This window comes from Oncorhynchus mykiss, chromosome 19 (assembly GCF_013265735.2).
Source record: "Oncorhynchus mykiss isolate Arlee chromosome 19, USDA_OmykA_1.1, whole genome shotgun sequence".
NCBI classification, from domain to species: domain Eukaryota; kingdom Metazoa; phylum Chordata; class Actinopteri; order Salmoniformes; family Salmonidae; genus Oncorhynchus; species Oncorhynchus mykiss.
The window spans coordinates 50,883,837-50,908,656 of NC_048583.1; the positions used below are offsets into that span (position 1 = coordinate 50,883,837).

The window sequence follows — 24,820 nt, forward strand, 5'->3', positions numbered from 1 at the left end:
ATGGTTTACTATGTTTCACTATGGTTTACTATGTTTCACTATGTTGTACTATGTTTTATTATGTTTTACTATGTTTCACTATATTTCACTATGTTTTATTATGTTTTACTATGTTTCACTATATTTCACTATGTTGTATTATGTTTTACTATGTTTCACTATATTTTACTATATTTTACTATGGTTTACTATGTTTCACTATGGTTTACTATGTTTTACTATGTTTTATTATGTTTTACTATGTTTCACTATGGTTTACTATGGCCACATTTGCGAGGGCCACATGATGCTGTCCAAAGTAGAGCACACCATGGGGAATAGAGTGTTATTAAAGCCATCATCTCTTGTTATGATGTCTCACCCCTCCAGTTCTCCGTTGCTCCTCTCCGGGGCTCCCCAGGACAGTACTACTGAGGTGGGGGTGTCAGAGTAGAGGTGGGGGACCGGGACTCCCTCCGGTGGGGCAGCGGGGGTATGGAAGGACTGGGACTCCCCAGAGAGAGTACACCCTGCCGGGGTACAGGCCTCCACCTAACAGCACGACAGAGGACAATACAGTTAGACAGGCATAGACTTTAATGTGTTGAATCATCCATCACACCAAACAATCCATCCATCCCACCAAACCATCCATCCATCCATCCATCCATCCATCACACCTACCTACCTACCTACCTACCTACCTACCTACCCACCCACCTACCTACCTACCTACCTACCTACCTACGTACCTACCTACCTACCTACCTACCTACCTACCTACCTATCCATCCATCCATCCATCCATCCATCCATCCATCCACCTATTAATCACACCAAACCATCCTCCCACCCACCTGCAGGCTGTAGAGTTGGTAGGGCAGGAGGTTATAGAGGCTGTAACTGGTAGTGTTGCCTGGTACTGTAGCAGTGCTGTGTGACAGGGACAGGGTGGAGGTGAGGTGGAGAGTGTAGTGGGTGATCCCCCCGTTGGGCTGGGCTGGGGGGGCCCAGGAGACTGACACACTATGCGACTGGAGGGCTGACACCACAGGGGGGTCCACGGGACCTGGACCTAGAGGGAAGGAGTGGGGGCAGGAGAGAGGGAAGGGAGAGAGAGAGAGAGAGAGAGAGAGACAAAACAGACAACAATAAACACAGGTTTAGAATGGTTCCCAAACTCCCTACTCTCGCTCTCATGATTGCCAACCTGATTGGTTTGATTTTTTCCTCAACACCCTACACATCAACCCCAGTCTGTCTACTAGTCTGTCCCCAGTCTGTTAGTGAGCATTTCTCCTTTGCCAAGATAATCCATCCACCTGACAGGTGTGGCATATCAAGAAGCTGATTAAACAGCATGATCATTACACAGGTGCTGGGGACAATATAAGGTCACTCTAAAATGTGCAGTTTTGTCTCACAACACAATGCCACAGATGTCTCAAGTTTTGTGGGAGTGTGCAATTGGCATGATGACTGCCGGAATGTCCCCCAGAGCTTTTGCCAGATAATTTAATGTTAATTTCTCTACCATAAATCACCTCCAACATCATTTTAGAGAATTTTACAGAGACCCATTGTGAAGCCCATTGTGAGTCCCATTGTGAGGCCCATTGTGAGTCCCATTGTGAGGCCCATTGTGAAGCCCATTGTGAGGCCCATTGTGAGTCCTATTGTGAGGCCCTTGTGAAGCCCATTGTGAGGCCCATTTATTTTAAGGTATCTGTGACCAAAAGATGCATACCTGTATTCCCAGTCATGTGAAATCCATAGATTAGGGCCTAATGAATACATTATAATTGACTGAGTTCCTCATATAAACTTTAGCGCAGTAAAATCGTTATAATGTTGCATTTTAATTTTTGTTCAGTAAACATAATTTCTTGTTACAGTGACTATAGCCTTTTATAGTGGAAAAGAACAAAGGAAAACTAGGGATTATTATTTCATCAATGTGGAAGGAAGAAAAGCCTTGTGCACTGTGTGTGTGTGTGTGTGCGTGCGTGCGTGCGTGCGTGTGTGTGTGGTGAGAAGCGAGGAGATGAGAAGAGAGAGTGTGGCGGAATTATCATTTGACAACGGAACGTCAAGAGTGACATCACAAGGACAAACAGTGATTTGGAGGGCCCTATTCCTGGGATTAGAATCGAGGGCACACACAGCGATGTGCAAATCAGCTCATTTAGAGAGTGTGAGCGGCCAGCAAAACGTTCGGGCTCGGCCACACAGCAAATTATATTTATGGATTTATTCAATGGAGGTTATAGGCAGTGATATCAACTATGAGCTGGGGAGAGATGGCACTGAATCTGAGGAAATATTGTAATCACTCAAGTATGTGACTGGCCATTTCCACTGAATGGCTACTTCCACACTTCCCACTGCCAAGCGCTCATGGTACGGATTCCTTCACGCACGCACGCACGCACGCACGCACGCACGCACACACACACACACACACACCAAGGAATCCTTCACACGCTTCTAGTGTACGACAGCTCCGGTCATTTTCATAATTACACACAGGAATGCAGGCACACACACATTTACATCGATGTACAATATGCACACACACATATGTACACATACTGTCTTTATTACAGGGTGAGCTGATGAAACAAGGGGCGATAACAAGGCTCTAAAGGCCTTAGTTTGCAGAAGCGTGACACAGCAGTAGAGCTGCAGTCTACTTTGCACATGTTGTCCAGCAGCGACATAGGACCGAATCCCACCCCAGACACATTCTCACGGTTTCCCCTCTACAACTACAGCCCTCTACATCTACATTCCTCACTGTCTAAATAAAGATAAAAATATGGAAGACCAACGAGTCTCCTCTAAAGGCCCTTCTCCATACCTGATGGTCAAATGCCGACCCTTCTACCTCCTGAGGGAGTTTTCAGCTGTTATCGTGATTTTGTATACATTCCACCTCAGGATAAAACATCCTGTCTTGTCGCCAGCGATTTTAATTCCGCGTCATTAAGACATGTGACGCCCAACTTCCATCAACACGTCTCCTTCGCAATTAGGGGTGATAAAGTCACTCCACCCACAAGCAAGCATTCAAGATCCTCCCTCATCCGCTATTCGGCAAATCACTCTGTACTCCTGCTTCCTGTTTACAAGGAAGCATTGTCAACTTACACACAGCACTGACAAACACACTTTCCCCACCAGATATTCACCAGGGGTCTTTTCACAGTCCCCAGGTCCAGAACAAATTCAAGGAAATGTACAGTATTATACAGACCCATGAGTGCATGGAACTCTCTTCCCTCTCAAAGAGTACAAGTGAACAACAAACTTGGTTTCAAAAAACAAATAAAGCAACACCTCACGGCCCAACGCCTCTCCCCCATGTGACCTTCTTGTTGTGTGTATGTACTGACATGTACGTGGAACTCATAGATGCACACACACTACATGTTAATGCTTTTAAATGTATGTACACTACCGTTCAAAAGTTTGGAGTCACTTAGAAATGTCCTTGTTTTTGAAAGAAAAGCACATTTCTTGTCCATTAAAAGAACATCAAATTGATCAGAAATACAGTGTAGACATTGTTAAAGTTGTAAATGACTACTGTAGCTGGAAACGGCTAATTTTGAATGGAATATCTACATAGGCGTACAGAGGCCCATTACCATTAGCACTTCTGTGTTCCAATGACACGATGTGTTAGCTAATCCAAGTTGATAATTTTAAAAAGCTAGTGGGAGGCCCTGGTGCACAACTGAGCAAGAGGACATGTACATTAGAGTGTCTAGCTCGAGAAACAGACGCCTCACAAGTCCTCAACTGGCAGCTTCATTAAATAGTACCCGCAAAGCACCAGTCTCAACGTCAACAGTGAAGAGGCGACTCCGGGATGCTGGCCTTCTAGGCAGAGTTGCAAAGAAAATGGCATGTCTCTGTTGCAAGCACAACCCCATCCACATAGATGGAGTGGATAGTGTCGAGAGCTACAAGTTGCTCACTGTCCAAATCACTAAGGACTTAAAATGGTCCACTCACACGCACACAGTTGTGACGAAGGCACAACAGTGCCTCTTCCCCCTCAGGAGGTTGAAAAGGTTTGGCATGGGCCCTCAAATCATCAAAAAGTTCTACAGTTGCACCATTGAGAGCATCTTGACTGGCTGCATCACTGCTTGGTATGGCATATCTACCTCTATTGATCCAGTGTCCCTGCACATTATAATATTGGTACTGACCCTGTATATAGCTTCTTTCTTCTGTTCTTATTTCTTATTTTTATGTCTTATGTATTTTTGTTCTAACTCATGTTATTTTTTTGTCCTACATTAAATATGTCCACTCTGCATTGTTGGGTTTGGAGAACGCAAGAAAGGCATTTCACTGTAATTGTGCACGTGACATTAAAACTTGATACTCTAGCATCCCCCTTGAATAGCCTCACCCCCTTGAAAAGTGTTATACCCCATAGCTTCTCAACATACCATAAGTGAAACTGGTTTGTCAGTCTGGTCTGTTAGGGGAGTTCTGGGTTCAGTTTGTCCGTTGACTAAGTCTAAGGCAGTGGTTACCAAACTTGTTAGGCCCAAGACCCCATTTTGAAAAAAAAATATGTACATTTGCAACCCCACCATGTAAAAAAAGTGATGTAATCAAAGGTCAATGTTTACATTTTTTATGGGCTATGACAGTCTATTACAAATACATCTGACAGTACTTTTGTTTCAAGGAAGTATGGTTTGAAGTGACTGAAATGCACCAGAAAGGTATTGGGAAGTTCAGAATTATCATCAAGCAATCATTTTGTATGATATTCTGTGTAGAAACAACCTTTTCCCAGTTTGGTCTTGTCCACTCTGTTCTAATAAGTATTGTGTGGATTGAGGCTTCATTCAGCCACAAGAGCATTAGTGAGGTCGGGCACTGATGTTGGGAGATTAGGCCTGACTCGCAGTCGGTCTTCCAATTCATCCCAAAGGTGTTCGATGGGGTTGAGGTCAGGGCTCTGTGAGGGCAAGTCATGTTCTTCCACACCGATCTCGACAAACCATTTCTGCATGTACCTGGTTTTGTGCACTGTTGGGCCATTACAGCGTTCCTCATTGAGTTCCCTGAATTCCTATAGGACCTTGTAGTCATAGCAGATAATATTCAAATTTTTCATCGACTCGGTGGGTTTTGTCCAACATGTCTCTGGACCTACTCACTGTCACAGTCATACTCTGGACCTAGTTTTGTCCCATGGAATACATGTTGTGGATCTTAATGTTTTTCCTCAGAATCCTGGACTATCGGACCACCATTTTATTACGTTTGCAATTGCAACAAAAAATCTGCTCATCCCCAAACAAAGAGCACCACAAGTCGTGCTATAAATTCACAGACAACACAAAGATTCCTTGATGCCCTTCCAGACTCCCTCTGCCTACCCAAGGACGTCAGAGGACAAAAATCAGTTAACCACCTAACTGAGGAACTCAATTTAACCTTGCACAATACCCTAGATGCAGTTGCACCCCTAAAAAATAAAAACATTTCCATAAGAAACTAGCTCCCTGGTATACAGAAAATACCCGAGCTCTGAAGCAAGCTTCCAGAAAATTGTAACGGAAATGGCGCCACACCAAACTAGAAGTCTTCCAACTAGCTTGGAAAGACAGTATCGTGCAGTATCGAAGAGCCCTCAATGCTGCTTGATCATCCTATTTTTCCAACTTAATTGAGGAAAATAAGAACAATCCAAAATGTATTTTTGATACTGTCGCAAAGCTAACTAAAAAGCAGCATTCCTCAAGTGAGGATGGCTTTCACTTCAGCAGTAATAAATTTATGAACTTCTTTGAGGAAAATATCATGATTATTAGAAAGCAAATTATGGACTCCTCTTTAAATCTGTGTATTCCTTCAAAGCTCAGTTGTCCTGAGTCTGCAACTCTGCCAGGACCTAGGATCAAGAGAGACACTCAAGTGTTGTAGTATTATATCTCTTGACACAATGATGAAAATAATCATGGCCTCTAAACCTTCAAGCTGCATACTGGACCCTATTCCAACTAAACTACTGAAAGAGCTGCTTCCTGTGCTTGGCCCTCCTATGTTGAACATAATAAACGGCTCTCTATCCACCGGATGTGTACCAACCTCACTAAAAGTGGCAGTAATAAAGCCTCTCTTGAAAAAACCAAACCTTGACCCAGATAATATGAAAAACTATCGGCCTATATCGAATCTTCCATTCCTCTCAAACGTTTTAGAAAAGGCTGTTGCGCAGCAACTCACGGCCTTCCTGAAGACAAACAATGTATATGAAATGCTTCCGTCTGGTTTTAGACCCCATCATAGCACTGAGACTGCACTTGTGAAGGTGGTAAATGACCTTTAATGGCATCAGACCGAGGCTCTGTATCTGTCCTCGTGCTCGGAGACCTTAGTGCTGCTTTTGATACCATCGATCACCACATTCTTTTGGAGAGATTGGAAACCCAAATTGACAAGTTCTGATCTTATCTGTCGGAAAGATATCAGTTTGTCTCTGTGAATGGTTTGTCCTCTGACAAATCAACTGTAAATGTCGGTGTTCCTCAAGGTTCCGTTTTAGGACCGCTATTGTTTTCACTATATATTTTACCTCTTGGGGATGTCATTCGAAAACATAATGTTAACTTTCACTGCTATGCGGATGACACACAGCTGTACATTTCAATGAAACATGGTGAAGCCCCCCAAAATTGGGTCATATGTTTAAGTGTAGTCTGGCCCAGGAGTGTGAAGGTGAACGGAAGGCTCTGGAGCAACGAACCGCCCTTGCTGTCTCTGCCTGGCCGGTTCCCCTCTCTCCACTGGGATTCTCTGCCTCTAACCCTAGTACAGGGGCTGAGTCACTGGCTTATTGTTGCTCTTTCATGCCGTCCCTAGGAGGGGTGCGTCACTTGAGTGGGTTGAGCCACTGATGTGATCTTCCTGTTTGGGTTGGCGCCCCCCTTGGGTTGTGGTGGAGATCGTTGTGGACTATACTCGGCCTTGTCTCAGGATGGTAAGTTGGTGGTTGAAGATATCCCTCTCATGGTGTGAGGGCTGTGCATTGGCAAAGTGGGTGGGGTTATCACCTTCCTGTTTGGCCCTGTCCGGGGGTATCATCGGATGGGGCCACAGTGTCTCTTGACCCCTCCTGTCTCAGCCTCCAGTATTTATGCTGCAGTAGTTTATGTGTCGGGGTGCTAGGGTCAGTTTCTTATATCTGGAGTACTTCTCCTGTCTAATCCGGTGTCCTGTGTGATTTTAAGTAAGCTCTCTCTAATTCTCTCTTTCTTTCTCTCTCTTGGAGGACCTGAGCCCTAGGACCATGCCTCAGGACTACCTGGCATGATGACTCCTTGCTGTCCCCAGTCCACCTAGCCGTGCTGCTGCCCCAGTTTCAACTGTTCTGACTGCGGCTATGAAATCCTGACCTGTTCACCGGACGTGCTACCTGTTCCAGTGTCACGCCCTGGCCTTAGTTATCTTTGTTCTCTGTATTATTTTGGTTAGGTCAGGGTGTGACATGGGGGATTTATGTGTTTTGCCTGGTCTAGGGGTTTTGTATGTTTATGGGGTGTTTCTAGTCTAGGTAATTATGTAAGTCTATGGTTGCCTAGATTGGTTCTCAATTAGAGGCAGGTGTTTATCGTTGTCTCTGATTGGGAACCATATTTAGGCAGCCATGCTCTTTGGGTATTTTGTGGGTGGTTGTCTTCTGTTTTTGTGTCTATGCACCAGATAGGACTGTTTCGGTTTTCACATTTGTTGTTTTGTATTTTGTAGTGTTCTCGTTTATCGTCTATATTAAAGATGTTGAACAATAACCACGCTGCATTTTGGTCCTCCTCTCCTTCAACGGAAGAAAACCGTTACACCCAGACCTATTATTCGACCATGCTGGTCATTTATGAACATCTTGGCCATGTTCTGTTATAATCTCCACCCGGCACAGCCAGAAGAGGACTGGCCACCCCCCATAGCCTGGTTCCTCTCTAGGTTTTGGCCTTTCTAGGGAATTTTTCCTAGCCAACGTGCTTCAACACCTGCATTGCTTGCTGTTTGGGGCTTTAGGCTGGGTTTCTGTACAGCACTTTGAGATATCAGCTGATGTAAGAAGGGCTATATAAATACATTTGATTTGATTGTTATGCTGAAACAAGAAATGGCCTTCCCCAAACTTTTGCCACAAAGTTGGAAGCACAGAATCATCTAGAATGTCATTGTAAACTGTAGCGTTAAGATTTCCCTTTGCTGGCCTAACCCAAAAAGAGAAAAACAGCCCCAGGACATTATTCCTCCACCACCAAACTTTACAGTTGGCACTATGCATTTGGGCAGGTAGCGTTCTCCTGGCATCCGTCAAACTCAGATCCGTCCGTCGGACTACCAGATAGTGAGGTGTGATTTATCACTCCAGAAAACGTGTTTCGTGAGTCCAATGACGTGAGTCCAATGACAGTGAGCTTTACACCACTCTAACTGAAGCTTGGCATTTAGCATACTTTTGTATATAATATTTAGTGTCTTTTGTAGCTTAAACCGTTCAAAAGAAAGAGACACATCTGTATGAAGAAAGAAGAAACGGCTGTTTATTACAACCACATCTAGCGGCTAACAGAGCTTACAAAACAAAAGAAAAAATATATCTCGCATTTTCAAATCAGGCGACCCCTAGTTTGGGAAACGCTGGTCTAAGGAGCCTTTTAGAGTTGCAAAATTCATGAAAAAAAAAATTCATTCATAAATGTCCTGGTTTTCAAGAAATCCTGGTTGGAGGATTCCAGACTTCCAGCTTATTCCCTACTGATTGTGGGAATCCTCCAACAGGGATTTCAGGTAAACCAATGGATTTATTGAAAATTCAGTGAATTTTGCAACCCTAGTCTTTACCCTTCATTCCCTCTCCTCTCCTCCTGCTTTCACATTTAAAAAGAAGGAATATGTCAACCATGGAAATAGTGGACTTCTCCTCCTTCCTTGTCTATCTGTCTGTGTCTTCCTTGTGTCCTCCCTCTTTACCGGAAGCAGGTAGCCTAGTGGTTAGAGTGTTGGGCCAGTAAGCAGCAGGTAGCCTAGTGGTTAGAGCGTTGGGCCAGTAACTGAAAGGTTGCTAGATTGAATCCCCGAGCTGACAAGGTAAAAATCTGTTGTACTGCTCCTGAACAAGGCAGTTAACCCACTGTTTCTAGGCCGTCATTGTAAATAAGAATTTGTTCTTTAACTGGCTTGCCTAGTTGAACAAAGGTTAAATAAAAAAGTACCTTTCTCCTTTCTTCCATTCTCTCTTTCTCTCTCCCTCCACCCTACCTGATTTGATTGATATTTCTGTCCCATGCTCTGAAGGTAATGTTTTCCTCTCCCATTTACATCCGACTGTACTGGGGTAATGGTCCCACACACACACACACACAGTAGCAGGGTAATGGTGCTTCGGCAAGGGCAGGCGGATCAAGGTGATTGAGCGTGCTCAGAGCGTGCTGCGTTGCTAAGCGCTAACGTTAACTGCTAAAGGCTCCCCCAGATGGCACCGGGACCAGAGGGGGAGATAGGGGGAGATAGCCTCGCCATCACCGTAGCTCACCCTCACCCAGTACTAACGGTTCCCCGGGTGCCAAAGACATGGATGTCGATTAAGGCAGCCCTCCGCATCTCTCTGATTCAGAGGGGTTGTGTTAAATGCAAAAGACACACTTCAGTTGAATGCATTCAGTTCTACAACTGACTAGGTATCCCCCTTTCCCTTACCCTAAACCTTACCTCACCCTCTCCTCCCTCTCTCCCTTTCTCCCCCTCCCCTCGCCTACTATAACCCATCTCACACCCTCTTCTCACCCTAGATGACACCGCTCTCACCCATCATTCTACGGGGAGATGCCCAACACCTAACTCTGACACAAACCCTTTCCTGACCCATCTTGTAACTTATTTGTGATTCCAGCCCTTGTTTGTGCATGTGTATAACTGAACGTGTGTAACTGAATGTGTATAACTGAACATGTGTAACTGAATGTGTGTAACTGAACGTGTGTAACTGAACGTGTGTAACTGAACGTGTGTAACTGAACGTGTGTGATTCAAGTGTTTTTCAGTGCCTAGCTGTGTTCCAGTGTAGATTTTTCCAAGGCAGTGCATCAATGTGTCAGGGCTGTGTGGTGCAGTCTCCCTACTAGTCTCCTTACTACTCTCCCTACTAGCCTCCCTACTAGCCTCCCTACTAGTCTCCCTACTAGCCTCCCTACTAGCCTCCCTAATAGTCTCCCTACTAGCCTCCTTACTAGTCTCCCTACCAGCATACTTACTAGTCTCCCTACTAGCCTCCCTACTAGTCTCCATACCAATCTCACTCCTAGCCTCCCTCCTAGCCTCCCTACTAGTCTCCTTACTAGTCTCCCTACTAGCCTCCTAACTAATCTCCCTCCTAGCCTCCCTACTAGTCTCCCTACTAGCCTCCCTACTAGTCTCCCTACTAGCCTCCCTACTAGTCTCCCTCCTATTCTCCCTACTAAACTCCCTCCTAGCCTCCCTCCTAGCCTCTTTACTAATCTCCCTCATAATCTCCCTACTAGCCTCCCTACTAGCCTCCCTACTAGTTTCCCTACTGGCCTCCCTCCTAGCCTCCCTACTTGCCTCCCTCCGAGCCTCCCTCCTAGCCTCCTTACTAATCTCCCACCTAGCCTCCTACTAGTCTCCCTACTAGCCTCCTTACAAGTCTCCCTACTAGCCTCTCTACTAGTCTCCCTCCTAGTCTCCCTACTAGTCTCCATACCTAGTCTCCCTCCTAGCCTCCCTCCTAGTCTCCCTCCTAGCCTCCTTACTAGTCTCTTTCCTAGCCTCCTTACTAGCCTCACTACTAGTCTCCCTACTAGCCTACTTACTAGGCTCTTTCCTAGCCTCCTTACTAGCCTCTACCCTAGCCTCCCTACTAGCCTCCCTCCTAATCTCCCTACTAGCCTCCCTACTTGCCTCCCTAGTAGCCTCCCTCCTAGCCTCACTACTAGCCTCACGACTAGTCTCCCTACTAGACTCCCTACTAGCTTCCTTACTGGTCTCCCTACTAGCATCCATACCAATCTCCCTCCTAGCCTCCCTACTAGTCTCCCTACTAGTCTCCCTACTAGCCTCCCAACTAGTCTCCCTATTAGTCTCCCTACTAGTCTCCTTACTAGCCTCCTTACTAGTCTCCTTACTACTCTCACTACTAGCCTCCCTACTAGCCTCTTTACTAATCTCGCTACTAGCCTCCATACCAATCTCCCTCCTAGCCTCCCTACTAGTCTCCCTACTAGTCTCCATACTAGTCTCCCTATTAGTCCCCCTGCTAGCCTCCCTACTAGTCTCCTTACTAGCCTCCTTACTAGTCTCCTTACTACTCTGCCTAAAAGCCTCCCTTCTAGCCTCCTTATTAATCTCCCTCCTAGCCTCCCTACTAGTCTCCCTTCTAGCCTCCTTACTAGTCTCCCTATTGGTCTCCCTACTAGTCTCCCTACTAGCCTCCCTACTAGTCTCCTTACTAATCTCCCTACTAGCCTCCATACCAATCTCCCTCCTAGCCTCCCTACTAGTCTCCCTACTAGTCTCCCTATTAGTCTCCCTATTAGTCTCCCTACTAGCCTCCCTCCTAGTCTCCCTCCTAGTCTCCCTACTAGTCTCCCTATTAGTCTCCCTATTAGTCTCCCTACTAGCCTCCCTCCTAGTCTCCCTCCTAGTCTCCCTACTAGTCTCCCTATTAGTCTCCCTACTAGCCTCCTTACTAGCCTCCGTACTAGCCTACTTACTAGGCTCTTTCCTAGCATCCTTACTAGCCTCTACCCTAGCCTCCCTACTAGCCTCCCTCCTAATCTCCCTACTAGCCTCCCTCCTAATCTCCCTACTAGCCTCCCTAGTAGCCTCCCTCCTAGCCTCACGACTAGTCTCCCTACTAGACTCCCTACTAGTCGCCCTACTAGCTTCCTTACTGGTCTCCCTACTAGCCTCCATACCGATCTCCCTCCTAGCCTCCCTACTAGTCTCCCTACAAGACTCCCCACTAGTCTGCCTACTAGCCTCCCTACTAGTCTCCTTACTAATCTCCCTACTAGCCTCCATACCAATCTCCCTCCTAGCCTCCCTACTAGTCTCCCTACTAGTCTCCCTACTAGTCTCCTTATTAGTCCCCCTACTAGCTTCCCTACTAGTCTCCCTACTAGCCTCCCTCCTAGTCTCCCTCCTAGTCTCCCTACTAGTCTCCCTATTAGTCTCCCTACTAGCCTCACTACTAGCCGCCTTACTAGCCTCCTTACTAGCCTCTACCCTAGCCTCCCTACTAGTCTCCCTCCTAATCTCCCTACTAGCCTCCATACTTGCCTCCCTAGTAGCCTCCCTCCTAGCCTCACTACTAGCCTCACGACTAGTCTCCCTACTAGACTCCCTACTAGTCGCCCTACTAGCTTCCTTACTGGTCTCCCTACTAGCCTCAATACCAATCTCCCTCCTAGCCTCCCTACTAATCTCCCTACTAGCCTCCATACCAATCTCCCTCCTAGCCTCCCTACTAGTCTCCCTACTAGTCTCCCTATTAGTCTCCCTATTAGTCCCCCTACTAGCCTCCCTCCTAGTCTCCCTCCTAGCCTCCTTATTAGCCTCCTTACTAGCCTCCTTACTAGTCTCCCTACTAGCCTACTTACTAGCCTCCTTATTAGCCTCCTTACTAGCCTCCTTACTAGTCTCCCTACTAGTCTCCCTATTAGTCCCCCTACTAGCCTCCCTCCTAGTCTCCCTCCTAGCATCCTTATTAGCCTCCTTACTAGCCTCCTTACTAGCCTCCCTCCTAGTCTCTTTCCTAGCCTCCTTATTAGCCTCCTTACTAGCCTCCTTACTAGTCTCCCTACTAGCCTACTTACTAGGCTCTTTCCTAGCCTCCTTACTAGCCTCTACCCTAGCCTCCCTACTAGCCTCCCTCCTAATCTCCCTACTAGCCTCCCTACTTGCCTCACTAGTAGCCTCCCTACTAGCCTCATGACTAGTCTCCCTACTAGACTCCCTACTAGTCGCCCTACTAGCTTCCTTACTGGTCTCCCTACTAGCCTCCATACCAATCTCCCTCCTAGCCTCCCTACTAGTCTCCCTACTAGTCTCCCTACTAGTCTCCCTACTAGCCTCCCTACTAGTCTCCTTACTAATCTCCCTACTAGCCTCCATACCAATCTCCCTCCTAGCCTCACTACTAGTCTCCCTACTAGTCTCCCTACTAGTCTCCCTATTAGTCTCCCTATTAGTCCCCCTACTAGCCTCCCTACTAGTCTCCCTACTAGCCTCCCTACTAGTCTCCTTACTAGCCTCCTTACTAGTCTCCTTACTACTCTCCCTACTAGCCTCCTTACTAGCCTCCTTATTAATCTCCCTCCTAGCCTCCCTACTAGTCTCCCTACTAGTCTCCCTATTAGTCCCCCTACTAGCCTCCCTCCTAGTCTCCCTCCTAGCCTCCCTCCTAGCCTCCTTACTAGCCTCCTTACTAGCCTCACTACTAGCCTCACTACTAGCCTTCTTACTAGTCTCCCTACTAGCCTACTTACTAGGCTCTTTCCTAGCCTCCCTAGTAGCCTCCCTCCTAGCCTCACTACTAGTCTCCCTACTAGACTCCCTACTAGTCGCCCTACTAGCTTCCTTACTGGTCTCCCTACTAGCCTCCATACCAATCTCCCTCCTAGCCTCCCTACTAGTCTCCCTACTAGTCTCCCTACTAGTCTCCCTACTAGCCTCCCTACTAGTCTCCTTACTAATCTCCCTACTAGCCTCCATACCAATCTCCCTCCTAGCCTCACTACTAGTCTCCCTACTAGTCTCCCTACTAGTCTCCCTATTAGTCTCCTTACTAATCTCCCTACTAGCCTCCATACCAATCTCCCTCCTAGCCTCACTACTAGTCTCCCTACTAGCCTCCCTACTAGTCTCCTTACTAGCCTCCTTACTAGTCTCCTTACTACTCTCCCTACTAGCCTCCCTACTAGCCTCCTTATTAATCTCCCTCCTAGCCTCCCTACTAGTCTCCCTACTAGTCTCCCTATTAGTCCCCCTACTAGCCTCCCTCCTAGTCTCCCTCCTAGCCTCCCTCCTAGTCTCCCTCCTAGCCTCCCTATTAGTCTCCCTACTAGCCTCACTACTAGCCTCCCTACTTGCCTCACTAGTAGCCTCCCTACTAGCCTCATGACTAGTCTCCCTACTAGACTCCCTACTAGTCGCCCTACTAGCTTCCTTACTGGTCTCCCTACTAGCCTCCATACCAATCTCCCTCCTAGCCTCCCTACTAGTCTCCCTATTAGTCCCCCTACTAGCTTCCCTACTAGTCTCCCTACTAGCCTCCCTCCTAGTCTCCCTCCTAGTCTCCCTACTAGTCTCCCTATTAGTCTCCCTACTAGCCTCACTACTAGCCGCCTTACTAGCCTCCTTACTAGCCTCTACCCTAGCCTCCCTACTAGTCTCCCTCCTAATCTCCCTACTAGCCTCCATACTTGCCTCCCTAGTAGCCTCCCTCCTAGCCTCACTACTAGCCTCACGACTAGTCTCCCTACTAGACTCCCTACTAGTCGCCCTACTAGCTTCCTTACTGGTCTCCCTACCAACCTCCCTCCTAGCCTCCCTACTAATCTCCCTACTAGCCTCCATACCAATCTCCCTCCTAGCCTCCCTACTAGTCTCCCTACTAGTCTCCCTATTAGTCTCCCTATTAGTCCCCCTACTAGCCTCCCTCCTAGTCTCCCTCCTAGCCTCCTTATTAGCCTCCTTACTAGCCTCCTTACTAGTCTCCCTACTAGCCTACTTACTAGCCTCCTTATTAGCCTCCTTACTAGCCTCCTTACTAGCCTCCCTCCTAGTCTCCCTCCTAGCATCCTTATTAGCCTCCTTACTAGCCTCCTTACTAGCCTCCCTCCTAGTCTCTTTCCTAGCCTCCTTATTAGCCTCCTTACTAGCCTCCTTACTAGTCTCCCTACTAGCCTACTTACTAGGCTCTTTCCTAGCCTCCTTACTAGCCTCTACCCTAGCCTCCCTACTAGCCTCCCTCCTAATCTCCCTACTAGCCTCCCTACTTGCCTCACTAGTAGCCTCCCTACTAGCCTCATGACTAGTCTCCCTACTAGACTCCCTACTAGTCGCCCTACTAGCTTCCTTACTGGTCTCCCTACTAGCCTCCATACCAATCTCCCTCCTAGCCTCCCTACTAGTCTCCCTACTAGTCTCCCTACTAGTCTCCCTACTAGCCTCCCTACTAGTCTCCTTACTAATCTCCCTACTAGCCTCCATACCAATCTCCCTCCTAGCCTCACTACTAGTCTCCCTACTAGTCTCCCTACTAGTCTCCCTATTAGTCTCCCTATTAGTCCCCCTACTAGCCTCCCTACTAGTCTCCCTACTAGCCTCCCTACTAGTCTCCTTACTAGCCTCCTTACTAGTCTCCTTACTACTCTCCCTACTAGCCTCCTTACTAGCCTCCTTATTAATCTCCCTCCTAGCCTCCCTACTAGTCTCCCTACTAGTCTCCCTATTAGTCCCCCTACTAGCCTCCCTCCTAGTCTCCCTCCTAGCCTCCCTCCTAGCCTCCTTACTAGCCTCCTTACTAGCCTCACTACTAGCCTCACTACTAGCCTTCTTACTAGTCTCCCTACTAGCCTACTTACTAGGCTCTTTCCTAGCCTCCCTAGTAGCCTCCCTCCTAGCCTCACTACTAGTCTCCCTACTAGACTCCCTACTAGTCGCCCTACTAGCTTCCTTACTGGTCTCCCTACTAGCCTCCATACCAATCTCCCTCCTAGCCTCCCTACTAGTCTCCCTACTAGTCTCCCTACTAGTCTCCCTACTAGCCTCCCTACTAGTCTCCTTACTAATCTCCCTACTAGCCTCCATACCAATCTCCCTCCTAGCCTCACTACTAGTCTCCCTACTAGTCTCCCTACTAGTCTCCCTATTAGTCTCCTTACTAATCTCCCTACTAGCCTCCATACCAATCTCCCTCCTAGCCTCACTACTAGTCTCCCTACTAGCCTCCCTACTAGTCTCCTTACTAGCCTCCTTACTAGTCTCCTTACTACTCTCCCTACTAGCCTCCCTACTAGCCTCCTTATTAATCTCCCTCCTAGCCTCCCTACTAGTCTCCCTACTAGTCTCCCTATTAGTCCCCCTACTAGCCTCCCTCCTAGTCTCCCTCCTAGCCTCCCTCCTAGTCTCCCTCCTAGCCTCCCTATTAGTCTCCCTACTAGCCTCACTACTAGCCTCCCTACTTGCCTCACTAGTAGCCTCCCTACTAGCCTCATGACTAGTCTCCCTACTAGACTCCCTACTAGTCGCCCTACTAGCTTCCTTACTGGTCTCCCTACTAGCCTCCATACCAATCTCCCTCCTAGCCTCCCTACTAGTCTCCCTATTAGTCCCCCTACTAGCTTCCCTACTAGTCTCCCTACTAGCCTCCCTCCTAGTCTCCCTCCTAGTCTCCCTACTAGTCTCCCTATTAGTCTCCCTACTAGCCTCACTACTAGCCGCCTTACTAGCCTCCTTACTAGCCTCTACCCTAGCCTCCCTACTAGTCTCCCTCCTAATCTCCCTACTAGCCTCCATACTTGCCTCCCTAGTAGCCTCCCTCCTAGCCTCACTACTAGCCTCACGACTAGTCTCCCTACTAGACTCCCTACTAGTCGCCCTACTAGCTTCCTTACTGGTCTCCCTACCAACCTCCCTCCTAGCCTCCCTACTAATCTCCCTACTAGCCTCCATACCAATCTCCCTCCTAGCCTCCCTACTAGTCTCCCTACTAGTCTCCCTATTAGTCTCCCTATTAGTCCCCCTACTAGCCTCCCTCCTAGTCTCCCTCCTAGCCTCCTTATTAGCCTCCTTACTAGCCTCCTTACTAGTCTCCCTACTAGCCTACTTACTAGCCTCCTTATTAGCCTCCTTACTAGCCTCCTTACTAGCCTCCCTCCTAGTCTCCCTCCTAGCATCCTTATTAGCCTCCTTACTAGCCTCCTTACTAGCCTCCCTCCTAGTCTCTTTCCTAGCCTCCTTATTAGCCTCCTTACTAGCCTCCTTACTAGTCTCCCTACTAGCCTACTTACTAGGCTCTTTCCTAGCCTCCTTACTAGCCTCTACCCTAGCCTCCCTACTAGCCTCCCTCCTAATCTCCCTACTAGCCTCCCTACTTGCCTCACTAGTAGCCTCCCTACTAGCCTCATGACTAGTCTCCCTACTAGACTCCCTACTAGTCGCCCTACTAGCTTCCTTACTGGTCTCCCTACTAGCCTCCATACCAATCTCCCTCCTAGCCTCCCTACTAGTCTCCCTACTAGTCTCCCTACTAGCCTCCCTACTAGTCTCCTTACTAATCTCCCTACTAGCCTCCATACCAATCTCCCTCCTAGCCTCACTACTAGTCTCCCTACTAGTCTCCCTACTAGTCTCCCTATTAGTCTCCCTATTAGTCCCCCTACTAGCCTCCCTACTAGTCTCCCTACTAGCCTCCCTACTAGTCTCCTTACTAGCCTCCTTACTACTCTCCCTACTAGCCTCCTTACTAGCCTCCTTATTAATCTCCCTCCTAGCCTCCCTACTAGTCTCCCTACTAGTCTCCCTATTAGTCCCCCTACTAGCCTCCCTCCTAGTCTCCCTCCTAGCCTCCCTCCTAGCCTCCTTACTAGCCTCCTTACTAGCCTCACTACTAGCCTCACTACTAGCCTTCTTACTAGTCTCCCTACTAGCCTACTTACTAGGCTCTTTCCTAGCCTCCCTAGTAGCCTCCCTCCTAGCCTCACTACTAGCATCACGACTAGTCTCCCTACTAGACTCCCTACTAGTCGCCCTAAATGCTTCCTTACTGGTCTCCCTACTAGCCTCCATAACAATCTCCCTCCTAGCCTCCCTACTAGTCTCCCTACTAGTCTCCCTACTAGCCTCCCAACTAGTCTCCCTATTAGTCTCCCTATTAGTCCCCCTACTAGCCTCCCTACTAGTCTCCCTACTAGCCTCCCTACTAGTCTCCTTACTAGCCTCCTTACTAGTCTCCTTACTACTCTCCCTACTAGCCTCCCTACTAGTCTCCCTATTAGTCTCCCTATTAGTCCCCCTACTAGCCTCCCTACTAGTCTCCCTACTAGCCTCCCTACTAGTCTCCTTACTAGCCTCTTTACTAGTCTCCTTACTACTCTCCCTACTAGCCTCCCTACTAGCCTCCTTATCAATCTCCCTTCTAGCCTCCCTACTAGTCTCCCTACTAGTCTCCCTACTAGTCTCCCTATTAGTCTCCCTATTAGTCCCCCTACTAGCCTCCCTACTAGTCTCCCTACTAGCCTCCCTACTAGTCTCCTTACTAGCCTCCTTACTAGTCTCCTTACTACTCTCACTACTAGCCTCCCTACTAGCCTCCTTACTAATCTCCCTACTAGCCTCCATACCAATCTCCCTCCTAGCCTCCCTACTAGTCTCCCTACTAGTCTCCCTACTAGTCTCCCTATTAGTCTCCCTATTAGTCCCCCTACTAGCCTCCCTACTAGTCTCCCTACTAGCCTCCCTACTAGTCTCCTTACTAGCCTCCTTACTAGTCTCCTTACTACTCTCCCTACTAGCCTCCCTACTAGTCTCCCTACTAGTCTCCCTTCTAGCCTCCTTACTAGTCTCCCTATTGGTCTCCCTACTAACCTCCCTACTAGTCTCCCTCCTAGTCTTCCTACTAGCCTCCTTACTAGCCTCCCTTCAAGGCTCCCTCCTAGCCTCCTTACTAGTCTCCTTACTAGTCTCCCTCCTAGTCTTCCTACTAGCCTCCTTACTAGCCTCCTTACTAATCTCCCTACTAGCCTCTCTACTAGTCTCCCTACTAGTCTCCCTACTAGTCTCCTTACTAGTCTCCCTACTAGCCTCCTTACTAATCTCCCTCCTAGCCTCCTTACTAGTCTCCTTACTAGTCTCCCTCCTAGTCTTCCTACTAGCCTCCTTACTAATCTCCCTACTAGCCTCCCTACTAGCCTCCCTACTAGTCTCCCTACTAGCCTCCCTACTAGTCTCCCTACTAGCCTCCTTACTTGTCCCCCTCCTAGCCTCCCTACTAGCCTCCTTACTAGTCTCCCTACTAGCCTCCCTCCTAATCTCCCTACTAGCCTCCCCACTAGCCTCCTTACTTGTCCCCCTCCTAGCCTCCCTCCTAGCCTCCTTACTAGTCTCCCTACTATCCTCCCTCCTAATCTCCCTACTAGCCTCCCTACTAGCCTCCTTACTGGTCTCCCTACTAGCCTCCATACCAATCTCCCTCCTAGCCTCCCTACTAGCCTCCTTACTTGTCCCCCTCCTAGCCTCCTTACTAGTCTCCTTACTAGTCTCCCCACTAGCCTCCCTCCTTGTCTCCCTCCCAGCCCTGATAAATAAACAATGCACAGCGCTGACCTTTAGGTTAACAGCTTTTTATGCTTGCTCCACTCAGCACTCTCCCTGATTCAATTACCACAAAGGTCCAGGAGATGCCGGGAATAAGCAAAGAGACCCAGCCCGTTTGTCTGTCTGTCTGTCTGCCCGTCTGTATGTCTGTCTGCCCGTCTGTCTGCCCGTCCGTCTGCCTGTCTGTCTGCCCGTCCGTCTGCCTGTCTGTCTGCCCGTCCGTCTGCCCGTCTGTCTGCCCGTCTGTCTGTCTGTCTGTCTGTGACTGCCTGTCTCTGACTGGCTGTCTCTGACTGCCTGTCTCTGGTCTGTCTGTCTGTCTGTCTGTCTGTCTGTCTGTCTCTCTGTCAGTCAGTCAGTCTGTGGTCCCCATTAAACCTGCCGAGACTCAGTAGAGGCCTCAATTGTAAATGATTTTACCACATGAGACCATCAAGTCACCTTGAATTTGAACACTCCCCCTCAGACACCCATACAAAAATGGATGCACACATGCGCTCGCACACGTCAACACACACACGCACGCACGCACACACAGACACGCACACACACACACAGACACACACACACACACACACACACACACACACACACACACACACTCCACAACTGTGTCACCCCACCCCTTGATCCCTGGAATCCCCAGCCACCCTCTCCTTCTCTTCTAGCAGCACAGAGGACCCAGAGTGTTATTTAGGCTTTACTGGTCTGTATTAAATTCTGCAATTTGAAGGGCTGTTAAGTTCTTCAATTGAAATGTATTTTAAGATGCAGGTACTTTTTATTTTATTGATGCTTTACTGCTCTCCGCGTGCAGGCTAGAACACACTGGAATAACACCAATCTACCCCAATAACACCACTATACTCTAATAACACCACTCCACCCCAATAACACCACTCCACCCCAAAAACACCACTCCACCCCAAAAACACCACTCCACCCCAATAACACCACTCCACCCCAAAAACACCACTCGCTCGGTCTTTTACTTAACTTGACTACGCATCTGTCTGCATTTCTTAATAAACAATTTAACCACTATACTCTAATAACACCACTCTACCCCAATAACACCACTCCACCCCAATAACACCACTCCACCCCAATAACACCACTCCACCCCAAAAACACCACTCGCTCGGTCTTTTACTTAACTTGACTACGCATCTGTCTGCATTTCTTAATAAACAATTTAACCACTATACTCTAATAACACCACTCTACCCCAATAACACCACTCCACCCCAATAACACCACTCCACCCCAAAAACACCACTCGCTCGGTCTTTTACTTAACTTGACTAATAACACCACTCCACCCCTATAACACCACTCTACTCCAATAACACCACTATACTCCAATAACACCACTCTACCCCAATAACACCACTATACTCCAAAAACACCACTCTACCCCAATAACACCACTCTACTCCAATAACACCACTATACTCCAATAACACCACTCTACCCCAATAACACCACTCTACCCCAATAACACCACTCCACCCCAATAACACCACTCCACCCCAATAACACCACTCCACCCCAATAACACCACTCCACCCAATAACACCACTACACCCAATAACACCACTCTACCCCAATAACACCACTCCACCCCAATAACACCACTCTACCCCAATAACACCACCCTACCCCAATAACAGCACTCTACCCCAATAACACCAATTTACCCCAATAACACCACTATACTCCAAAAACACCACTCTACCCCAATAACACCACTCTACTCCAATAACACCACTCTACCCCAATAACACCACTCCGCCCAAATAACACCACTCCGCCCAATAACACCACTCCACCCATTAACACCACTCCACCCAATAACACCACTCTACCCCAATAACACCACTCTACCCCAATAACACCACTCCACCCCAATAACACCACTCTACCCCAATCACACCACTCCACCCCAATAACACCACCCTACCCCAATAACACCACCATACTCCAATAACACCACTCTACCCCAATAACACCACTATACTCCAATAACACCACTCTACCCCAATAACCCCACTCTACCACAATAACACCACTATACTCCAATAACACCACTCTACCCCAATAACACCACTATACTCCAAAAACACCACTATACTCCAAAAACACCACTCTACCCCAATAACACCACTCTACCCCAATAACACCACTCTACCCCAATAACACCACTCTACCCCAATAACACCACTCTACCCCAATAACACCACTCCACCCAATAACACCACTCCACCCAATAACACCACTCCACCCAATAACACCACTCCACCCAATAACACCACTCCACCCCAATAACACCACTCCACCCCAATAACACCACTCTACCCCAATAACAACACTCCACCCCAATAACACCACTCCACCCCAATAACAACACTTCACCCCAATAACACCACTCTACCCCAATAATACCACTATACCCATTAACATCACTCCACCCCAATAACAACACTTCACCCCAATAACACCACTTCACCCCAATAACACCACTCTACCTCAATAACACCACTATACCCCAACAACACCACTCTACCCCAATAACACCACTCCACACCACTCTACCAGTAGATGTAGTGGTAGGACGTTAGGAATACTTTGAGAGGCCTTCCCTCCTCTCCCCCCTCTCCCTCCGTACCTCCTCTCCCTCCGTACCTCCTCTCCCCCCTCTCCCTCCCTCCCTCCCACCCTCCCTCTCCCTGGCACCGTAAATCGCCACAGCAGAAGGCTAAACAAGAACGCGTGCCGCCAAGCCTTAAATCACATTTATAAGGATTTGGTTAGCATAGTAATAACAAAATCAAGTGACAAGGCCGGGAGGGGGGCAGTGGAAGGCGGAGGGAGATGGGGGGGATTCTTTTTAACATAGCAGAGGTCTGTGGAAGGAGATGATGAGGCTTTTGAAGGTGAGCAGGCTGGCTGATGTTAAAGAGGACAAATTACAGGGTTTACGGTCATAGGGAAGTGAAGACCGCACACTCGGGCCTGGTAGAAATGTATAAAATTAATTTCCAGTAATCTGCCACGTAATGAAAAAATATATCTTTAGAAATACTCTATGTTCCCTATTGTAATTCTGTCACGGTTAACATTACATAACATTAGCATTACTGAAACGCCTTACACTAAGTGAAAAAAATAAACACAGTATACAGTATAAGGGATATCAGCAGACACAGGGACACAGATACACACGCACAAGTGGAGGCTGGTGAGGGGAGGACAGCTCATAATGGCTGGAACAGAGGGAATGGAATGGCATCAAACACATTGAAACCATGTGATTGTTGTGTTTGATACCATTCCACATATTCCCCTCCAGCCATTACCACGAGCACGTCCTCCCCAATTTAGGTGCCACCAACCTCCTGTGACACGCACAAACGCAAACATTCGTAGAGATGAATAAGAAATCCCTTTAATTCAATACCATAACTGAATATGGATATAAATAAGGATAATTTGATTCTTGATAATTATTATGAAGTTGTATTCCTTTGGATTAAATCAGCTGTTTGAAATTCACAGGCAGATATTGATTACATAAGATTCTTAAGTCTTTCCTTGTATTCATGTATTAGCTAAGCATATAAAATTATATAAGGTCAAAATTAATTCAAAATCATGGTCTCTCGCACACACACACAGACACACACACAGACACACACACACGCATGCACGCACACACCCAGACACGCACACACACATGCACACACGCACACACACACTCATGTTCCTTAGCTGGGAACATGAGAGACAAAGATAAGGAACATGGTAAAAGTTGATGTTCACAGGACCAGCTGTCAGGTTCCAGGAATAACAATTCATGGAAGAAATGACATTAAAAAGAAACCAGGGGAAACCAGACGCCCTCATGGATACTTAACAATCTCATCTGTCTTGGATAGGTGAAACCCCTGTTCTCCACACACTCAGAAAGAAGAAAGGAAAAGTATGTGTGTGTGTGTGTGTGTGTGTGTGTGTGTGTGTGTGTGTGTGTGTGTGTGTGTGTGTGTGTGCACCATCTCCACAAAGAGACAGAGGAAAAAGAAAGAAGCTATAATGACACTACACACTAATGAACATATACTATTTAATATAACACTAATGAACATATACTATTGAATATAACACTAATGATATATACTATTGAATATAACACTATTGATATATACTATTTAATGTAACACTAATGAACATACACTATTGAATATAACACTAATGATATATACTATTGAATATAACACTATTGATATATACTATTGAATATAACACTAATGAACATACACTATTGAATGTAACACTAATGATATATACTATTGAATATAACACTAATGATATATACTATTGAATATAACACTAATGATATATACTATTTAATATAACACTGTCGAACATATCCTATTTGATTAACTACAACTCCTCTGTGCTCCAAGGACAATGAGGTGCTCCACCTAACTAGTGTAAAAAAAAAAATTCCTTTAATATGTATGAATGAATTCATGAGTAGGATTACTATCTTTGAACAGAACCTAGTTGTGTCATGCTGGGTTGGTTATGTGAATGACGAGGCCTCACATGAACATGTAAATCACGCTTTGAATTCTAAATTCACTCCACATCACATTTGATTCAGTTCAATTCTATCTATGTGATTAACTAACATTCCATTTCCTTTGTAGATTCCATTTTCATCTGTGTCTCAGCATCTCCTATCAGCACGGTGTATTTTCTTATTAATGTCTTCATATTGTTCTCCGCATACCAATTCAATTTATAGACCAAATATTCAATTGGTTTATAATTTCAAATATTAAAGATGATCAAATATAAACAATTATTTTCTTAGTTATCTTTAATCTGGAAGCTTAAGGAACTTCTTACTCTGACCTTGTGCTCCTGTTTAATGAGGCTCTCCAAAAAGTAACACACGCTACTTTCCACTCTGTAGAAATGTAAAACGCAACGCCTATTTAAAAAAAAGAACAGACATGGACCCTTCCAGAGAGTCAAAGGAAATATGGTCCATGGTTATCCTATCTTCCCCTCATCTGTCACCTTGCCTGTCCTCTACCCCTCCTCCATCTACATCGCTCTCTCAGCCACATTATTTGTGAAGAATCTCCTAGACTCTTTGCCTCTGTTCATTTAGTTTCCTCAACCACTATTTCAACCTGATGGGCCACAATGATGTGTGTGTGTGTGGTGATGAGATGTGTGTGTGTGTGTGTGTGTGTGTGTGTGTGTGTGTGGTGATGAGACGTGAGACGTGTGTGTGTGTGTGTGTGTGAGTGTGTGTGTCTGTGTGTGGTGATGAGATGTGTGTGTGTGTGTGTGGTGATGAGATGTGTGTGGTGATGAGACATGTGTGTGTGTGTGTGTGTGTGTAGTGATGAGATGTGTGTGTGTGGTGATGAGATGTGTGTGT

The 24,820-nt window shown here is 46.9% G+C and overlaps 1 protein-coding gene across 1 annotated transcript in view; it reads right to left on the bottom strand.

The window, feature by feature from the left end:
* ush2a (Usher syndrome 2A (autosomal recessive, mild)) overlaps window positions 1-24,820 on the bottom strand; it is a 486,438-nt gene that overhangs the window by 198,493 nt on the left and 263,125 nt on the right. The window contains exons 45-46 of the mRNA XM_036955034.1: window positions 837-1,054; window positions 362-531 (exon numbers count right to left, since the gene is read on the bottom strand). Of these exons, the coding sequence (XP_036810929.1) occupies window positions 362-531; window positions 837-1,054 (388 nt within the window). The remainder of the gene's footprint in view (window positions 1-361; window positions 532-836; window positions 1,055-24,820) is intronic.